The sequence below is a fragment of the Coregonus lavaretus genome, assembly GCF_964263955.1.
Source record: "Coregonus lavaretus genome assembly, chromosome: 34".
Taxonomy (NCBI): Eukaryota; Metazoa; Chordata; class Actinopteri; order Salmoniformes; family Salmonidae; genus Coregonus; species Coregonus lavaretus.
This window is the reverse complement of record NC_140021.1, coordinates 10,351,450-10,369,717: the sequence shown is the minus strand read 5'-3', so window position 1 is coordinate 10,369,717 and position 18,268 is coordinate 10,351,450. Positions and strand designations below refer to the sequence as shown.

The 18,268-nt window shown below is 44.2% G+C and overlaps 1 protein-coding gene across 2 annotated transcripts in view; it reads right to left on the bottom strand.

Moving 5' to 3' along the window:
* LOC311109131 (high affinity 3',5'-cyclic-AMP phosphodiesterase 7A-like) overlaps positions 1-18,268 on the bottom strand; it is a 33,287-nt gene that overhangs the window by 6,971 nt on the left and 8,048 nt on the right. Inside the window, exons 2-3 of one of the 2 annotated variants that reach the window (XM_084151948.1) lie at positions 10,257-10,317; positions 4,442-4,531 (exon numbers count right to left, since the gene is read on the bottom strand). In XM_084151948.1, the coding sequence (XP_084008074.1) occupies positions 4,442-4,531; positions 10,257-10,317 (151 nt within the window). The remainder of the gene's footprint in view (positions 1-4,441; positions 4,532-10,256; positions 10,318-18,268) is intronic. The other variant, XM_084151949.1, reaches the window with a different exon arrangement.

Sequence of the window (18,268 nt, the reverse complement as noted above, 5' to 3'; positions counted from 1 at the left end):
TGTCCTGGAAGAAAACTTGCTTCCTTTTGCTCTGACATTGTTCCCCAACTCTGAGGATTGGTTTTTCCAGCAGGACAATGCGCCATGCCACACAGCCAGGTCAATAAAGGTGTGGATGGAGGACCACCAGATCAAAACCCTGTCATGGCCAGCCCAATCTCCAGACCTGAACCCCATTGAAAACTTCTGGAATGTGATCAAGAGGAAGATGGATGGTCACAAGCCATCAAACAAAGCCGAGCTGCTTGAATTTCTGTGCCAGGAGAGGCATAAAGTCACCCAACATCAATGTGAAAGACTGGTGGAGAGCATGCCAAGACGCATGAAAGCTGTGATTGAAAATGACGGTTATTCCACCAAATATTGATTTCTGAACTCTTCCTTAGTTAAAACATTAGTATTGTGTTGTTTAAAAATTAACATGAACTTATTTTCTTTGCATTATTCGAGGTCTAACAAAACTGCATATTTTTTGTTATTTTGACCAGTTGTCATTTTCTGCAAATAAATGCTCTAAATGACAATATTTTTATTTGGAATTTGGGAGAAATGTTGTCAGTAGTTTATAGAATAAAACAAAAATGTTAATTTCACCCAAACACATACCTATAAATAGTAAAACCAGAGAAACTTATATTTTTGCTGTGGTCTCTTAATTTTTTCCAGAGCTGTATATATATATATACAGTGAGGGAAAAAAAGTATTTGATCCCCTGCTGATTTTGTACGTTTGCCCACTGACAAAGAAATGATCAGTCTATAATTTTAATAGTAGGTTTATTTGAACAGTGAGAGACAGAATAACAACAAAAAAATCCAGAAAGAAATGTTATAAATTGATTTGCATTTTAATGAGGGAAATAAGTATTTGAACCACTCTCAATCAGAAAGATTTCTGGCTCCCAGGTGTCTTTTATACAGGTAACGAGCCGAGATTAGGAGCACACTCTTAAAGGGAGTCAATCAGATTCCAAACTCTCCACCATGGCCAAGACCAAAGAGCTCTAAAAGGATGTCAGGGACAAGATTGTAGACCTACACAAGGCTGGAATGGGCTACAAGACCATCACCAAGCAGCTTGGTGAGAAGGTGACAACAGTTGGTGCGATTATTCGCAAATGGAAGAAACACAAAATAACTGTCAATCTCCCTCGGCCTGGGGCTCCATGCAAGATCTCACCTCGTGGAGTTGCAATGATCATGAGAACGGTGAGGAATCAGCCCAGAACTACACGGGAGGATCTTGTCAATGATCTCAAGGTAGCTGGGACCATAGTCACCAAGAAAACAATTGGTAACACACTACACCGTAAAGGACTGAAATCCTGCAGCGCCCGCAAGGTCCCCCTGCTCAAGAAAGCACATTTACAGGCCCGTCTGAAGTTTGCCAATGAACATCTGAATGATTCAGAGGAGAACTGGGTGAAAGTGTTGTGGTCAGATGAGACCAAAATGGAGCTATTTGGCATCAACTCAACTTGCCGTGTTTGGAAGAGGAGGAATGCTGCCTATGACCCCAAGAACACCATCCCCACCGTCAAACATGGAGGTGGAAACATTATTCTTTGGGGGTGTTTTTCTGCTAAGGGGACAGGACAACTTCACCGCATCAAAGGGACGATGGACGGGGCCATGTACCGTCAAATCTTGGGTGAGAACCTCCTTCCCTCAGCCAGGTCATTGAAAATGGGTCGTGGATGGGTATTCCAGCATGACAATGACCCAAAACACATGGCCAAGGCAACAAAGGAGTGGCTCAAGAAGAAGCACATTAAGGTCCTGGAATGGCCTAGCCAGTCTCCAGACCTTAATCCCATAGAAAATCTGTGGAGGGAGCTGAAGATTCGAGTTGCCAAACCTCAGCCTCGAAACCTTAATGACTTGGAGAAGATCTGCAAAGAGGAGTGGGACAAAATCCCTCCTGAGATGTGTGCAAACCTGGTGGCCAACTACAAGAAACGTCTGACCTCTGTGATTGCCAACAAGGGTTTTGCCACCAAGTACTAAGTCATGTTTTGCAGAGGGGTCAAATACTTATTTCCCTCATTAAAATGCAAATCACTTTATAACATTTGTGACATGCGTTTTTCTGGATTTTTTTGTTGTTATTCTGTCTCTCACTGTTCAAATAAACCTACCATTAAAATTATAGACTGATCATGTATTTGTCAGTGGGCAAACGTACAAAATCAGCAGGGGATCAAATACTTTTTTCCCTCACTGTATATACACTGCACAAAAAAATAAAGGGAACACTTAAACAACACATCATAGATCTGAATGAATGAAATAATCTTATTAAATACTTTTTTCTTTACATAGTTGAATGTGCTGACAACAAAATCACACAAAAATGATCAATGGAAATCAAATGTATCAACCCATGGAGGTCTGGATTTGGAGTCACCCTCAAAATTAAAGTGGAAAACCACACTACAGGCTGATCCAACTTTGATGTAATGTCCTTAAAACAAGTCAAAATGAGGCTCAGTAGTGTGTGTGGCCTCCACGTGCCTGTATGACCTCCCTACAACGCCTGGGCATGCTCCTGATGAGGTGGCGGATGGTCTCCTGAGGGATCTCCTCCCAGACCTGAACTAAAGCATCTGCCAACTCCTGGACAGTCTGTGGTGCAACGTGGCGTTGGTGGATGGAGCGAGACATGATGTCCCAGATGTGTTCAATTGGATTCAGGTCTGGGGAACGGGCGGGCCAGTCCATAGCATCAATGCCTTCCTCTTGCAGGAACTGCTGACACACTCCAGCCACATGAGGTCTAGCATTGTCTTGCATTAGGAGGAACCCAGGGCCAACCGCACCAGCATATGGTCTCACAAGGGGTCTGAGGATCTCATCTCGGTACCTAATGGCAGTCAGGCTACCTCTGGCGAGCACATGGAGGGCTGTGCGGCCCCCCAAAGAAATGCCACCCCACACCATGACTGACCCACCGCCAAACCGGTCATGCTGGAGGATGTTGCAGGCAGCAGAACGTTCTCCATGGCGTCTCCAGACTCTGTCACATCTGTCACATGTTCTCAGTGTGAACCTGCTTTCATCTGTGAAGAGCACAGGGCGCCAGTGGCGAATTTGCCAATATTGGTGTTCTCTGGCAAATGCCAAACGTCCTGCACGGTGTTGGGCTGTAAGCACAACCCCCACCTGTGAACGTCGGGCCCTCATACCACCCTCATGGAGTCTGTTTCTGACCGTTTGAGCAGACACATGCACATTTGTGGCCTGCTGGAGGTCATTTTGCAGGGCTCTGGCAGTGCTCCACCTGCTCCTCCTTGCACAAAGGCGGAGGTAGCGGTCCTGCTGCTGGGTTGTTGCCCTCCTACGGCCTCCTCCACGTCTCCTGATGTACTGGCCTGTCTCCTGGTAGCGCCACCATGCTCTGGACACTACGCTGACAGACACAGCAAACCTTCTTGCCACAGCTCGCATTGATGTGCCATCCTGGATGAGCTGCACTACCTGAGCCACTTGTGTGGGTTGTAGACTCCGTCTCATGCTACCACTAGAGTGAAAGCACCACCAGCATTCAAAAGTGACCAAAACATCAGCCAGGAAGCATAGGAACTGAGAAGTGGTCTGTGGTCACCACCTGCAGAACCACTTCTTTATTGGGAGTGTCTTGCTAATTGCCTATAATTTCCACCTGTTGTCTATTCCATTTGCACAACAGCATGTGAAATTTATTGTCAATCAGTGTTGCTTCCTAAGTGGACAGTTTGATTTCACAGAAGTGTGATTGACTTGGAGTTACATTGTGTTGTTTAAGTGTTCCCTTAATTTTTTTGAGCAGTGTATATATATATATATATATATATTATACCCACGTTTTCAGTCGCAATTTGCTTTTACCACATGTACAACAAATGATTTCCATGATATTGAACAAAATGAAGCCTTACTTGTAATGTTGTAAGGTAGACCTACTGTACCTTTATATTGGTATGAGAGGGGTAGTTGGCCTTATCTTACATTTTTGATAGGCTAACGTTACTTGATGAAGACATGCTGTTAGCAACTCTGTGCTTTTGTCTTGAAGCTAAAATGTAACGAGTAGCCTACAGACTAGAAAATAAATCCTTTATTGTCTACACATGCTTGTGAATTGTTGCATTATTCAAGAGTGTAATGTGGTTTGGTTCAATTTTTTTCAAATGTGTAATATGGTTAAGATGAAAAGTCGATTGCAAAGTTGAAGCATACTGGCTAGTGGCTATGTAGGGATATTTACAGCAAATGTCCGTTGCCAAGCGCCAAACGCTCTCGCGGCACATGACATTCCTTTGCTACTGTTAAATGAAAAGTTATTTACATATTATTTCAATTGAAATGTCATCGCGCTGCCTCTCCTTCAACTTTCGTCAATGAGAAAAGCCTCTAAGGCAGATAGTGAGGAATGGAAGGTTTTTTCATGGTTCATACTCACAGTGTAGGGTGCGGAAGTCGATGCACAGGTACAAGTGGGAACCTTTTTCTTCTGGTTGAAATCCTACCCGACTTCTCACTCTCACATCTCCTAGAGGGAAGCAACACACACATCCTCAAGAGTCATGGAACATACAGTGGAAAATGAGCTGTCCTTCCCACACACACACACACACACACGCACAAACACTTTCACGCTCTCTAAATCTTCAAAGGGAGGCAGCTTGTAGACCACCAAGGCTGTGTTAACAAAGACAGCTCAATTCTGATACTTTTTTCCACTAATTGGTCTTTTGACCAATCACATCAGACTTCTTCACATCAGATCTTATTGATCAACAGGCCTATTAGTGAAAAACAATATCAGAATTGGGCTGCCTGTGTTAACAACTCCTGAGTGGCGCAGTGGTCTAAGGCACTGCATCGCAGTGCTAACTGTGCCACTAGAATCCAGGCTCTGTCGCAGCCGGCCGCGACCGGGAGACTCATGGGCGGCGCACAATTGGCCCAGCGTCGTCCAGGGTAGGGGAGGGAATGGCCGGCAGGGATGTAGCTCAGTTGATAGAGCATGGCGTTTGCAACGCCAGGGTTGTGGGTTCGATTCCCACAGGGGGCCAGTATAAAAATAATAATATGTATTCACTAACTGTAAGTCGCTCTGGATAAGAGCGTCTGCTAAAATGTAAATGTAAAAGAGCTAGGAATAGCTGACAGCTGAGCATGCAATGCCATGCCAGGCAGGGCTACAGTAACACTAGTATTGGTAGTCAGACAGGCTAGGAACAGCAGAGAAACCTACAGTAACACTAGTATTGGTAGTCAGACAGGCTAGGAGCAACATAGCGACCTACAGTAACACTAGTATTGGTAGTCAGACAGGCTAGGAGCAACATAGCGACCTACAGTAACACTAGTATTGGTAGTCAGACAGGCTAGGAGCAACATAGCGACCTACAGTAACACTAGTATTGGTAGTCAGACAGGCCAGGAACAGCAGAGCGACCTACAGTAGAGTAGACAGGTTTGTGCTTTATACTCAGATGCAACACACACATCCTCAAGAGTCATGGAACATACAGTGGAAAATGAGCTCTCCTACACACACACACACACACACACACACACAGGCTCTCCTCTGTCTCTCACACACAAACACTTTCACGCTCTCTCAATCTTCAAAGGGAGGCAGCTTGTAGACCACCAAGGCTGTGTTAACAAAGACAGCTCAATTCTGATACTTTTTCCACTAATTGGTCTTTTGACCAATCACATCAGATTTCTTCACATCAGATCTTATTGGTCAACAGACCTAATAGTGAAAAAAAACATCAGAATTGGGCTGCCTGTGTTAACACAGCCTAAAAGAGCTAGGAACAGCTGACAGCTGAGCATGCAATGCCATGCCAGGCAGGGCTACAGTAACACTAGTATTGGTAGTCAGACAGGCTAGGAGCAACATAGCGACCTACAGTAACACTAGTATTGGTAGTCAGACAGGCTAGGAGCAACATAGCGACCTACAGTAACACTAGTATTGGTAGTCAGACAGGCTAGGAGCAACAGCGACCTACAGTAACACTAGTATTGGTAGTCAGACAGGCTAGGAGCAACATAGCGACCTACAGTAACACTAGTATTGGTAGTCAGACAGGCTAGGAGCAACATAGCGACCTACAGTAACACTAGTATTGGTAGTCAGACAGGCTAGGAGCAACATAGCGACCTACAGTAACACTAGTATTGGTAGTCAGACAGGCTAGGAGCAACATAGCGACCTACAGTAACACTAGTATTGGTAGTCAGACAGGCTAGGAACAGCAGAGAGACCTACAGTAACACTAGTATTGGTAGTCAGACAGGCTAGGAGCAACATAGCGACCTACAGTAACACTAGTATTGGTAGTCAGACAGGCTAGGAACAGCAGAGAGACCTACAGTAACACTAGTATTGGTAGTCAGACAGGCTAGGAGCAACATAGCGACCTACAGTAACACTAGTATTGGTAGTCAGACAGGCTAGGAGCAACATAGCGACCTACAGTAACACTAGTATTGGTAGTCAGACAGGCTAGGAGCAACATAGCGACCTACAGTAACACTAGTATTGGTAGTCAGACAGGCTAGGAGCAACATAGCGACCTACAGTAACACTAGTATTGGTAGTCAGACAGGCTAGGAGCAACATAGCGACCTACAGTAACACACAGTAGAGTAGACAGGTTTGTGCTTTATACTCAGAGGCGAGTGCTGACAGTCTCGTTATGGTACTATGGCACTGGCCCAGGCAACCCAGTCAATACTAGTCTTCTAGAGGAGTCAGACTGACAGACTAATGCAGCTCTTCAGTACTGATTTGTACATTAGATCAAGTCATACAGTACTGTACAGTCAGTCTCCCACCAGCATACTACTTACTTGGGAACAGCTGTTTGAATATAACAAAAGCCCCTAGCAAAATAGCAAAACTGGGAATTACCATTAAATGGAAGTAATGGATGGTCACATTACATATAGCTTACACAGCATTCACAGATTAAATGAAAATATACAAGGTTATGTATGGTGTAAACAAACTCTTCCACTCTCTCACACTGATGCAATGCCAAGTAGTTGTGTGTGTGTGCGATGAGATGCATAGAGTAAAGTTTTTCCATTCTGCGTGCCAACAGGCCTTGAGCTGGGGGGAATACGGGTCAGACAGTTGATTACCCATGTACCCTGACCTCTACATTAATGCTCTTAAACCCATTGTATGACAACACAGCAACAGATCAGACTGGCCTAGGAACGTATCACAGACCCTGGCAAATAGCCAGCATATCCTAAACTGGAACCCTGCTGCACCTCTTAACAACAACTGTAATATCCACTGACTCCACACAAACACATGCTCTCAAAGTAGGGCTAATACTAGAGCCAGAGATTATCAGGGGAAAGCTAGTAGCAGCAAATCAATTGTTAAGTCGTTGAGTTAAGCTTCATGCTGAAGCAAACTAGCTAATGATTTAGATTGTTTTCAGATTTTTTGAACTAGTGTGAGGTCAGTAATCGGTGTGGGTTTTTGTCAAACTTTTATTATCTTCCAACAACATATAATCCTAAAATACTACAGGTGTAGGATCTTAATTTGTTCACCCTGTTGTGCAGGATTTCCTGCACAGCAGGAAATGCAAATGTGTAGTGTATTCAAGGTTTAAAAGGCTTCTAAAGTTAATATTTACACTTTTAAAATGTTATGTGAGCTAAACATTTAAATAAATTATATATTTTTTTTATCCTTAAAGTATACTTTTTAGAGAGTACTAATGTTACAGTCCCCACTAGAACAGAAAAATACTTAATTACATGCAATTTTGTCATTGAAACATTTAATTGAAATACTGTAGAATTCCATTCATTCCTATGGATGACTGCTCCTACTGGGGAGTGCCAATATGGCTGACCGGTGGCTTCAAAGCCTCTCATTGGCCAATACATAGCATCAGCAATCCAGGGTTTATATACATCATTGAACAGAATAGGCCATGTGTCCCCACATAAGAGTCTACTCTGTTTTGGTATGATCCGGTTTGCTAGACTGTGACTCCCAGTAGTAGGCAGGGCTAAATCTAATTCAATTCCATAAACGTTATCCCCAATTGTTGTGTGGCAGTGCAGATAGCATAACCAACATAAACTGAGTGTAAAAAACATTAGGAACACCTTGCCCTTAGCACAGCCTCAATTCGTCGGGGCACGGACGCTACAAGGTGGCGAAAGCGTTCCACAGGGATGCTGGCCCATGTTGACACCAATGCATCTAACAGTTGTGTCAAGTTGGCTAGATGTCCTTTGGTTGTTGGATCATTCTTGATACACACAGGAAACTGTTGAGCGTGAAAAACCCAGCAGCGTTGCAGTTCTTGACACACTCAAACCGGTGTGCCTGGCACCTACTACCATACCCTGTTCAAAGGCACTTCAATCTTTTGTCTTGCCCATTCACCCTCTGAATGGCACACATACACAATCCATGTCTCAATTGTCTCAAGGCTTAGAAATCATTCTTTAACCATCTTCTCCCCTTCATCTATACTGATTGAAGTGGATTTAACAAGTGACATCAAAAAGGGATCATAGCTTTCAGCTAGCCAGTCTCATGGTACTAAGTGTACATACCAACAAGACAGGAGAGACTGTTACAAACATCAACCACACAGACAAGCACCCACACTGGTCTAAGTAGAGTGGACTCCTGGCATCCATACAGAGGGCCTAGAACATTCCAGAGGCCTATGGGCCCAGCAGGACACAAAATTAGATCTCTGCCTCAGAAAATCTGATAAAAATTCAAAGAAAGGCTTAATACTGTGGACCGACAGCTGGCCAGGACAGAAGCATTCATCACTTAAGCCTTATGTGATGGTAAGATTATCAAAGGGACCAGGGATTGACCTGAGGGGTATACTACAGAGGAAGCTAGATCTCCTCAGGGTTTTCTAAAGCTAGCCAAATTCAGTTAGCTTCACATTCCAGCTCAGGCTTCAACCATACTACGATGGTGGATATTGCTTGTCCACCTGCCGCCAACTCTAGCAGGCTTGTAACGGCGCGTGCATGTCGCACACGGCTAGTCGAACGCCGAACTCTTCATTGAGGCAATGCCGAAACATCAATCCATGGGCGAGTCGGTGACATTTTCATTTGTGCCGAAATCAAAATGAAAGACAATTCAGCAGGCGGTGGTGTGAGATGGGCTTTTAGAAGTGCCCTCTTTATGTTATTACTTATCGTTAATGCTGACTTTGGTGTGCACAAGCACCTTTTTTTCCCACCCATAATTGTATTAAGTCATAAAGTCTTACTGTGCGGGAAGTTTCAAATGAATTATATGATTACTAATGTGTAATGTGATAGGTAGTTTAACATTTTTTAACACAAAAAAACATTTGATTAATAAAATATTGAATCAGTCATCTTCCTCAAATGAAGGGGATGATGACGCAATCTTTGCGAGAGGGAGGGAAAATTACTTAATTGGTCCTCAACTCACGGCTCAGAGACTTCATTCAGGATAAATGGAGTTAGCCCTGAGTTAGCCTGCCACGGAGCAGGTTAGTTCTGAAGAATTCGTTGCCATAGAAATGTACCTGACTAAAAGGTGAGCCACTTTCGTGGTACCCGTTATCCTAAGTTGAACTCAAGAGTTACCTCGGTAACTCCTCAAACCTAATTCATAGTATAGGGATCAGACGACAGGATCTACTCTCCAGCTATCTATCTCTCTTTCAATGTCTCTTTTCATCTCGAATTCAAGGCAACACACAGTTTTATATAGAGCCATGATCACAAGGAACTCCCTTCCATCTCAAATGACTCAAGCAAACAGCAAAGTTTGCTTTAAATAAACTAATAAAACACCACTCCTCTATCTGACCTAGTTAAGGCACATGGATACTGTATGTAGTAATGTATGTATGCATGTAGGTCTGTAATGTCTATGTTAATATCCATCCCTCTCGTGTTTCTCAACTTATGTATCCCTTTCTCACATTGTTACTCAAGTTATATAACGTGGCAAAAACAATAACAGAAAATTATTTGAGAAATTGTTTCCTTTCCTTGGTGCAATCTAGAGGCCAGATGCCTGTTCATTCTGAATGTGGGCACGTTGAGCAGTACTTACAGTTGCTAGTAGTGGAATGCTAGTTGTGCTAGAACAAAACTGCTGGTGGTACTGCTGAGTGAGTATGGGGACAGTGGGCAGTGCTAACAGTAACTAGCATAAGTTGTTCTGTCCTGTATGTGATGTGTATGTGACAGTGGGTAGTACTTACCGAGCATACGAATGTACAGAGCAGTCTGATCTGAGCTGTCGTAAGAGATGGCCCCTCGTCTCTGGAGGAGAAGGAAGAGAGAGAAAAAAGTTGTCTTTTGCTAAACATGAATGCTTCCGAGACAGTCAGTAGAGCACCAGAGAAATATACAAAGAATGACATTCAACAGTTGAATAATACAGATAGTGTTGGCCTACTGGTTACTGAAGTCATTTGGGGTGAGGTTCATACGGAGGACTGTAGGCTGTTGAACTGTTGCGTTAAACGAATAAAGAGTTTCCTCACACGGTCACACAGAGTCTCATCTGTTTGATAGCACACACCCACCCTCTGTTTATCAGCTAGCGCGGGAAACACGCATGCTGCGTACCCACACACAAACACTCACACGGACAGATTGTGTGGTGTATGAAAGATAGAGTTATGGTGTGAGAGACTCTGTACTGTGTGTAGAGCAGGGCTCTCCAACCCTGTTCCTGGAGAGCTACCCTCCTGTAGGTTTTCGCTGCAACCCCAGTTATAATTAACCTGATTCAGTTTATCAACCAGCAAATTATCAGAATCAGGTGCGCTAGATTAGGGTTGGAACAAAAACCTACAGGACGGTAGCTCTCCAGGAACAAGGTCAGCAAGCCCTGGTGTAGGGGAACATGCCGCTCCAGACAGAGTTGAGTTGTCCATCTGGTAAAACCTTAGACTTAATCATACCTAGTTTCCCCCAGTAATAGGCTCCTTGTTACCGTGACGATAGAGCAAAGCTGCTTGCTGATTAGGACAGCAGCAGAAGACACTCCCACTGACTCTCTAGGCTTACCAAGCACGAGAGATGGAAAGAGAGAAGGGGGAGGAGAGAGTGAAGAACATACACAGAAAATGAGAAGGTGAGACAGACCAGGCATTCCTTCCGACTGGGACTGAGAGGGTAAGAGTATTCATATAGCCAAAAGAAGGAAAACATTGTCTAAAATGCACACAAATGTAGACCTAGGACAATACTAGATCATGCTGTGTGTATATATAGGCCTAGTATGTGTATATTGGTGCCTGGCCCTACTCAGCAGTTTGCAGTAACATGAGAGAGGACCTAACCAAGGGATATCCTCAACCTGCTGTCACCCCAGCCTGGCTATCACCCGCAGACAGACACACTCAGGCCTGGGCATGGCCTTGGCTCACCTCTCCTTGCACCACACACACACCCCTCGAAACCTAGTCTCCAGGGCTGGGCAGGCTATGCTCTGGACTGTCCTCTCCTCTGGCCAGCTAGGCAGGCAGGCAGGGTGTCCCCATATGGCACACCACTCCAACCTGGTCTCAGAGCATTTCATATTATTTTGTACGTAAATCCGATCCCTCCCATTGAATTTGGTATGTTAAGTTTCGTATGGTTTGTATTCATTTGTGGATTACCATCACCCGTTTTGCATGATATGTTACAAATTACAATTCATATTAAATGTTACGAATTCGCAAAACGTACAATAGCTTACGAATTTGCAGAACGTATGATACCTTACGGATTCTACCTAGGTGGTTACCGTTAGCTAGGCTAGGGGTTAAGGGAAGGGTTAGCTAAAAGGGTTAAGGTTAGGGTTAGGGGAAGGGTTAGCTAAAAGGGTTAAGGTTAGCTAAAAGGGTTAAGGTTAGGGGAAGGGTTAGCTAACATGCTAAGTAGTTGCAAAGTAGCTAAAATGCTAAAGTTGTGTGTGATGAGATTTGAACTCGCAACCTTATGCCCACCCATCCACGCGACCAACCACCCTACTTTCATTTTTGCCATTAACCCCCTAGAGTTGATGTGCGCGGCCCGCGGAAATCTAATTAGCATAATACTTAAAAAATCCCCATCAAAATCCGTCATTTGAAGCTAGAGATGGGGGGGGTTTCTTGCATGAGCTGCGTCTCAATCCACCGCATCCGCTGATGTGGACCATACGCATCTGCAGCGAAAGGTGGAAGAGCTAGAGCGGTATTTGTCAGACCATGAGGCATCCCGTAAATCAGTCTTCTCACAAAATCTTCTGTAGCGTCCGAATGGTTTGGCCTACAAACTATTATGACCTTTCTATGGAAAGGTGAGTCAGTCTCACTACTAATTTGAGTGTCCCGGTATTACATGTACTATGTTACGTCTAGTCTATGAGACCAGGCTGACCACTCAGGCCTGTGACTTCAATCAGCTCAGCCTCATTTGTATCCATGATTTTTATCCATTACCGTTCCCTCTCTCATATACACACATCCCTCCTTTTCTCTCCCATCCCCTCTGGGCTCTCCTCTCGAAGGAAAAAATTAAACGCTTTGAAGCCATTTTCTCCCACAATGCAGTATGTGTAGAGGTTTTGGAAATATCAATTTATTGAGGCTTAAATCACACGTTACAATTACATCTACATTTTAGTCATTTAGCAGACGCTCTTATCCAGAGCGACTTACAGTTAGTGAGTGCATACATTTTTCATACAATTATTAACAAATGTCTAAGCAGGTTGTTCTGGCCTGGTCCTATTGTCATTTGTCCCATCTGAAAACAGTCCTGTAGTAAAGCTATGGTGAAAAGTTCATCAACTACTGTCACTATAACACACACACACACACATCAAATCTTATTGGTCACATGCTTCGTAGACAACAGGTGTAGGCTAACAGTGAAATGCTTCCTTACGGGTCCTTTTCCAACAATGCAGAGTTAAAGATAAGATGACAAATAAACTAGAAATAGTGACACAAGGAATAAATACGCAGTGAATACATTTTTTAAATAAACAAGTAACAATAACATGGCTATATATAGGGAGTAGAAAATAACATGGCTATATATAGGGAGTAGAAAATAACATGGCTATATACAGGGAGTAGAAAATAACATGCCTATATACAGGGAGTAGAAAATAACATGGCTATATACAGGGAGTACCAGTAGCGAGTCGATGTGCAGGGGTACGAGGTAATTGAGGTAGCTATGTACTGTACATACAGTTGAAGTCTGAAGTTTACATACACCTTAGCCAAATACATTTAAACTCAGTTTTTCACAATTCCTGACATTTAATCCTAGTAAAAATTCCCTGTTTTAGGTCAGTTAGGATCACTTTGTCAGAATAATAGTAGAGAATGATTTATTTCAGCTTTTATTTCTTTCATCACATTCCCAGTGGGTCAGAAGTTTACATACACTCAATTAGTATTAGGTAGCATTGCCTTTAAATTGTTTAACTTGGGTCAAACGTTTCGGGTAGCCTTCCACAAGCTTCCCACAATACGTTGGGTGAATTTTGGCCCATTCCTCCTGACAGAGCTGGTGTAACTGAGTCAGGTTTGCAGGCCTCCTTGCTCACACACACTTTTTCAGTTCTGCCCACAAATGTTCTATAGGATTGAGTTCAGGGCTTTGTGATGGCCACTCCAATACCTTGACTTTGTTGTCCTTAAGCCATTTTGCCACAACTTTGGAAGAATGCTTGGGGTCATTGTCCATTTGAAAGACCCATTTGCGACCAAGCTTTAACTTCCTGACTGATGTCTTGAGATGTTGCTTCAATATATCCAAATCATTTTCCTTCCTCATGATGCCATCTATTTTGTGAAGTGCACCAGTCCCTCCTGCAGCAAAGCACCCACACAGCATGATGCTGCCACCCCCGTGCTTCACTGTTGGGATAGTGTTCTTCGGCTTGAAAGCTACCCCCTTTTTCCTCCAAACATACCGATGGTCATTTTGGCCAAACAGTTCTATTTTTGTTTCATCAGAGCAGAGGACATTTCTCCAAAAAGTACGATCTTTGTCCCCAAGTGCGGTTGCTAACCGTAGTCTGGCTTTTTTGTGGCGGTTTTGGAGCAGTGGCTTCTTCCTTGCTGAGCGGCCATTCAGGTTATGTCGATATAGGACTCGTTTTACTGTGGATATAGATACTTTTGTACCTGTTTCCTCCAGCATCTTCACAAGGTCCTTTGCTGTTGTTCTGGGATTGATTTGCACTTTTCGCACCAAAGTACGTTCATCTCTAGGAGACAGAACACGTCTCCTTCCTGAGCGGTATGACGGCTGCGTGGTCCCATGGTGTTTATACTTGCGTATTATTGTTTGTACAGATGAACGTGGTACCATCAGGCGTTTGGAAATTGCTCCCAAGGATGAACCAGACTTGTGGAGGTCTACAATTGTTTTTCTGAGGTCTTGGCTGATTTATTTTGATTTTCCCATGATGTCAAGCAAAGAGGCACTGAGTTTGAAGGTAGGCCTTGAAATACATCCACAGGTACACCTCCATTTGACTCAAATTATGTAAATTAGCCTATCAGAAGCTTCTAAAGCCATGACATCATTTTCTGGAATTTGGGGTAGAAGCTGTTCAGGGTTCTGTTGGTTCCAGACTTTGTGCATTGGTATCACTTGCCGTGCCGTAGCAAAGAGAACAGTCTGTGGCTTGGAGTCTGACCATTTTTTGGGCCTTCCTCTGACACCGCCTGGTATAGAGGTCCTGGATGCCAGGGAGCTTGGCCCTCTGTAGTGCCTTGCGGTCGGATGCCAAGCAGTTGCCATACAGTCAAGATGCTCTCGATGGTGCAGCTGTAGAACTTTGAAAAGCTGATGGACCATGCAAAATCTTTGAGGCGTTGTCATGCCCTCTTCACGACTGTGTTGGTGTCTTTGGACCATGATAGCTCCAACTCTAACCACTTATAAACCCAGATAAGGATCAGGGGGAGAATCTCAATTGCATACTCCTCGTATCCCCACTCCTCTCTCCCTCTCAAAACCCATTAGAGGAGAGGGATCTCTGGCTTTCTCATCCAATGGGTTTTGAGAAGGAGGTGAGGAGAGAGGCTGCAAGGAGTATGCAATTGAGATTCTCCCAGGTTGGGTCTCCTACAAGCCTTCACACACATTTACATTTTTGTAATTTAGCGGCGCTCTTATCCAGAACGACTTACATTAGTGAGTGCATACATTTTCGTACACACACACACACATTTATTTACATTTATTACATCAGCAGATGTCATAAAGTGCTATACAGAAACCCAGCCTAAAACCCCAAACAGTAAGCAATGCAGATGTAGAAGCACGGTGGCTAAAGGAAAACTCCCTAGAAAGGCAGGAACCTAGGAAGAAACCTAGAGAGGAACCAGGCTCTGAGGGGTGACCAAGTCCACTGGAGATTATAAGAGTACATGGCCATTACACAAACACACAAACTCGCTCTCTCTGGGTGTGTCGGTCTCACTCTGACCGAGTGTCCTCTAAGTCTAAGCTCACATGACGGAGGCGGCCAATCCAAGGCTAATATTTTACCGTCTGGCAAACAGGCTTGAGTCATGGTAGGTAATATGTGGTGCAGTATGTCACTGTGTTTACACACAGCACCGCCACTTAGTGTGTGAGTAATATCCACTGTGTGTGTGGGCGAGGCACTGAGGCATATACAGAACGGCACCATACTCACAACACAAGGATGGCAGCCTTGTACTACCTTTGGATAAAGGCAAAGTCAAATGCCCTGATACCCCACCCTGCCACACCTAACTGTAAAACACACACACTGAATGAATACACACGTACTGTACACAACACACACACACAGCACAATGCTGGCATTGGCTTGGGCACGTTTGGGCTTTGTGTGCTAGTATGGTCACTATGTCAATGTCACAGCTAAATGTGCAGAGGAACACATACACAACCCCCATACAAAGATAAACACAGACAGGCATAACCATACGCAAAAGAACCCAAACTAGTGGATATAACCTTCTTACTCACACGCACATTCATAAAACACACACAGACCTTTGGCTGACATCTGCTGCCGGTGTGTCTAGGCTGGCCTGTACTGTCACTCATCACGTCAGTTGGCAGCCAACTGGCAGGATTACCCTCCACTCTACTAGAGGTCATAACCCCAGCACACACACACACACGTCAAACAGGACAGGAGGGGTGTGTGGACACACTCACACTCTGCATTCGAAAAGTATTCAGAACCCTTCCCCTTTTCCCACGTTTTGTTACGTTACAGCCTTATTCTTAAGTGGATTACATTATTTAATTTTCCCCTCAATCTACACACAATACCCCATAATGACAAAGTGAACTAAAAAGACAGAAATACCTTATTTACATAAGTATTCAGACCCTTTGCTATGAGACTCGAAATTGAGCTCAGGTGCATCCTGTTTCCATTGATCATCCTTGAGAAGTTTCTACAACTTGATTGGAGTCCACCTGTGGTAAATTCAATTGATTGGACATGATTTGGAAAGGCACACATCTGTCTATATAAAGGTCCAACAGTTAACAGTGCATGTCAGAGCAAAAACCAAGCCATGAGGTCGAAGGAATTGTCCGTAGAGCTCAGAGACAGGATTGTGTCGAGGCACAGATCTGGGGAAGGGTACGAAAAAATGTCTGCAGCATTGAAGGTCCTCCATCATTCTTAATGGAAGAAGTTTGGAACCACCAAGACTCTTCCTAAAGCTGGCCACCCGGCAAAACGGAGCAATCGAGGGAGAAGGACCTTGGTCATGGAGGTGACCAAAAACCTGATGGTCACTGACAGAGCTCCAGAGTTCCCCTGTGGAGATGGGAGAACCTTCCAGAAGGACAACCATCTATGCAGCACTCCACCAAAGAGGCCTTCATGGCAGAGTGGCCAGACGGAAGCCACTCCTCAGTAAAAGGCACGACAAACCCCTTGGAGTTTGCCAAAAGGCACCTAAAAGGACTCTGACCATGAGAAACAAGATTATCTGGTCTAATGAAACCAAGCCTGAATGCCAAGTGTGCACCATCCCTAAGCTGAAGCATGGTGGTGGCAGCATCATGTTGTGGGGATGTTTTTCAGCGGTAGGGACTGGGAGACTAGTCAGGATCGAGGGAAAGATGAACGCCTCAGACTGGGGCGAAGGTTCACCTTCCAACAGGACAACAACCCTAAGCACACAGCCAAGACAACGCAGGAGTGGCTTCGGGACAAGTCTCTAAATGTCCTTGAGTGGCCCAGCCAGAGCCCGGACTTGAACCCGATCAAACATCTCTGGAGAGACCTGAAAATAGCTGTGCAGCGACGCTCCCCATCCAACCTGACAGAGCTTGAGAGGATCTGCAGAGAAGAATGGGAGAAACTCCCCAAATACAAGGTGTGCCAAGCTTGTAGCGTCATACCCAAGAAGACCCGAGGCTGTAATCGCTACCAAAGGTGCTTCAAAGTACTGAGTAAAGGGTCTGCATACATACAGTTGAAGTCGGAAGTTTACATACACCTTAGCCAAATACATTTAAACTCAGTTTTTCACAATTCCTGACATTTAATCCTAGTAAAAATTCCCTGTCTTAGGTCAGTTAGGATCACCAGTTTATTTTAAGAATGTGAAATGTCAGAATAATAGCAGAGAGAATGATTTACTTCAGCTTTAATTTCTTTCATCACATTCCCAGTGGGTCAGAAGTTTATATACACTCAATTAGTATTAGGTAGCATTGCCTTTAAATTGTTTAACTTGGGTCAAACATTTCGGGTAGCCGTCCACAAGCTTCCCACAATAAGTTGGGTGAATTTTGGCCCATTCCTCCTGACAGAGCTGGTGTAACTGAGTCAGGTTTGTAGGCCTCCTTGCTCGCACACGCTTTTCAGTTCTGCCCACAAATGTTCTATAGGATTGAGTTCAGGGCTTTGCGATGGCTGCTTCAATGCCTTGACTTTGTTGTCCTTAAGCCATTTTGCCACAACTTTGGAAGTATGCTTGGGGTCATTGTCCACTTGGAAGACTTATTTGCAACCAAGCTTTAACTTCCTGACTGATGTCTTGAGATGTTGCTTCAATATATCAACATAATTTTCCTTCCTCATGATGCCATCTATTTTGATAAGTGCACTAGTCCCTCCTGCAGAAAAGCACCCCCACAACATGATGCTGCCACCCCCATGCTTCACGGTTGGGATGGTGTTCTTTGGCTTGCAAGCATTCCCCCTTTTCCTCCAAACATAACGATGGTCATTATGGCCAAACAG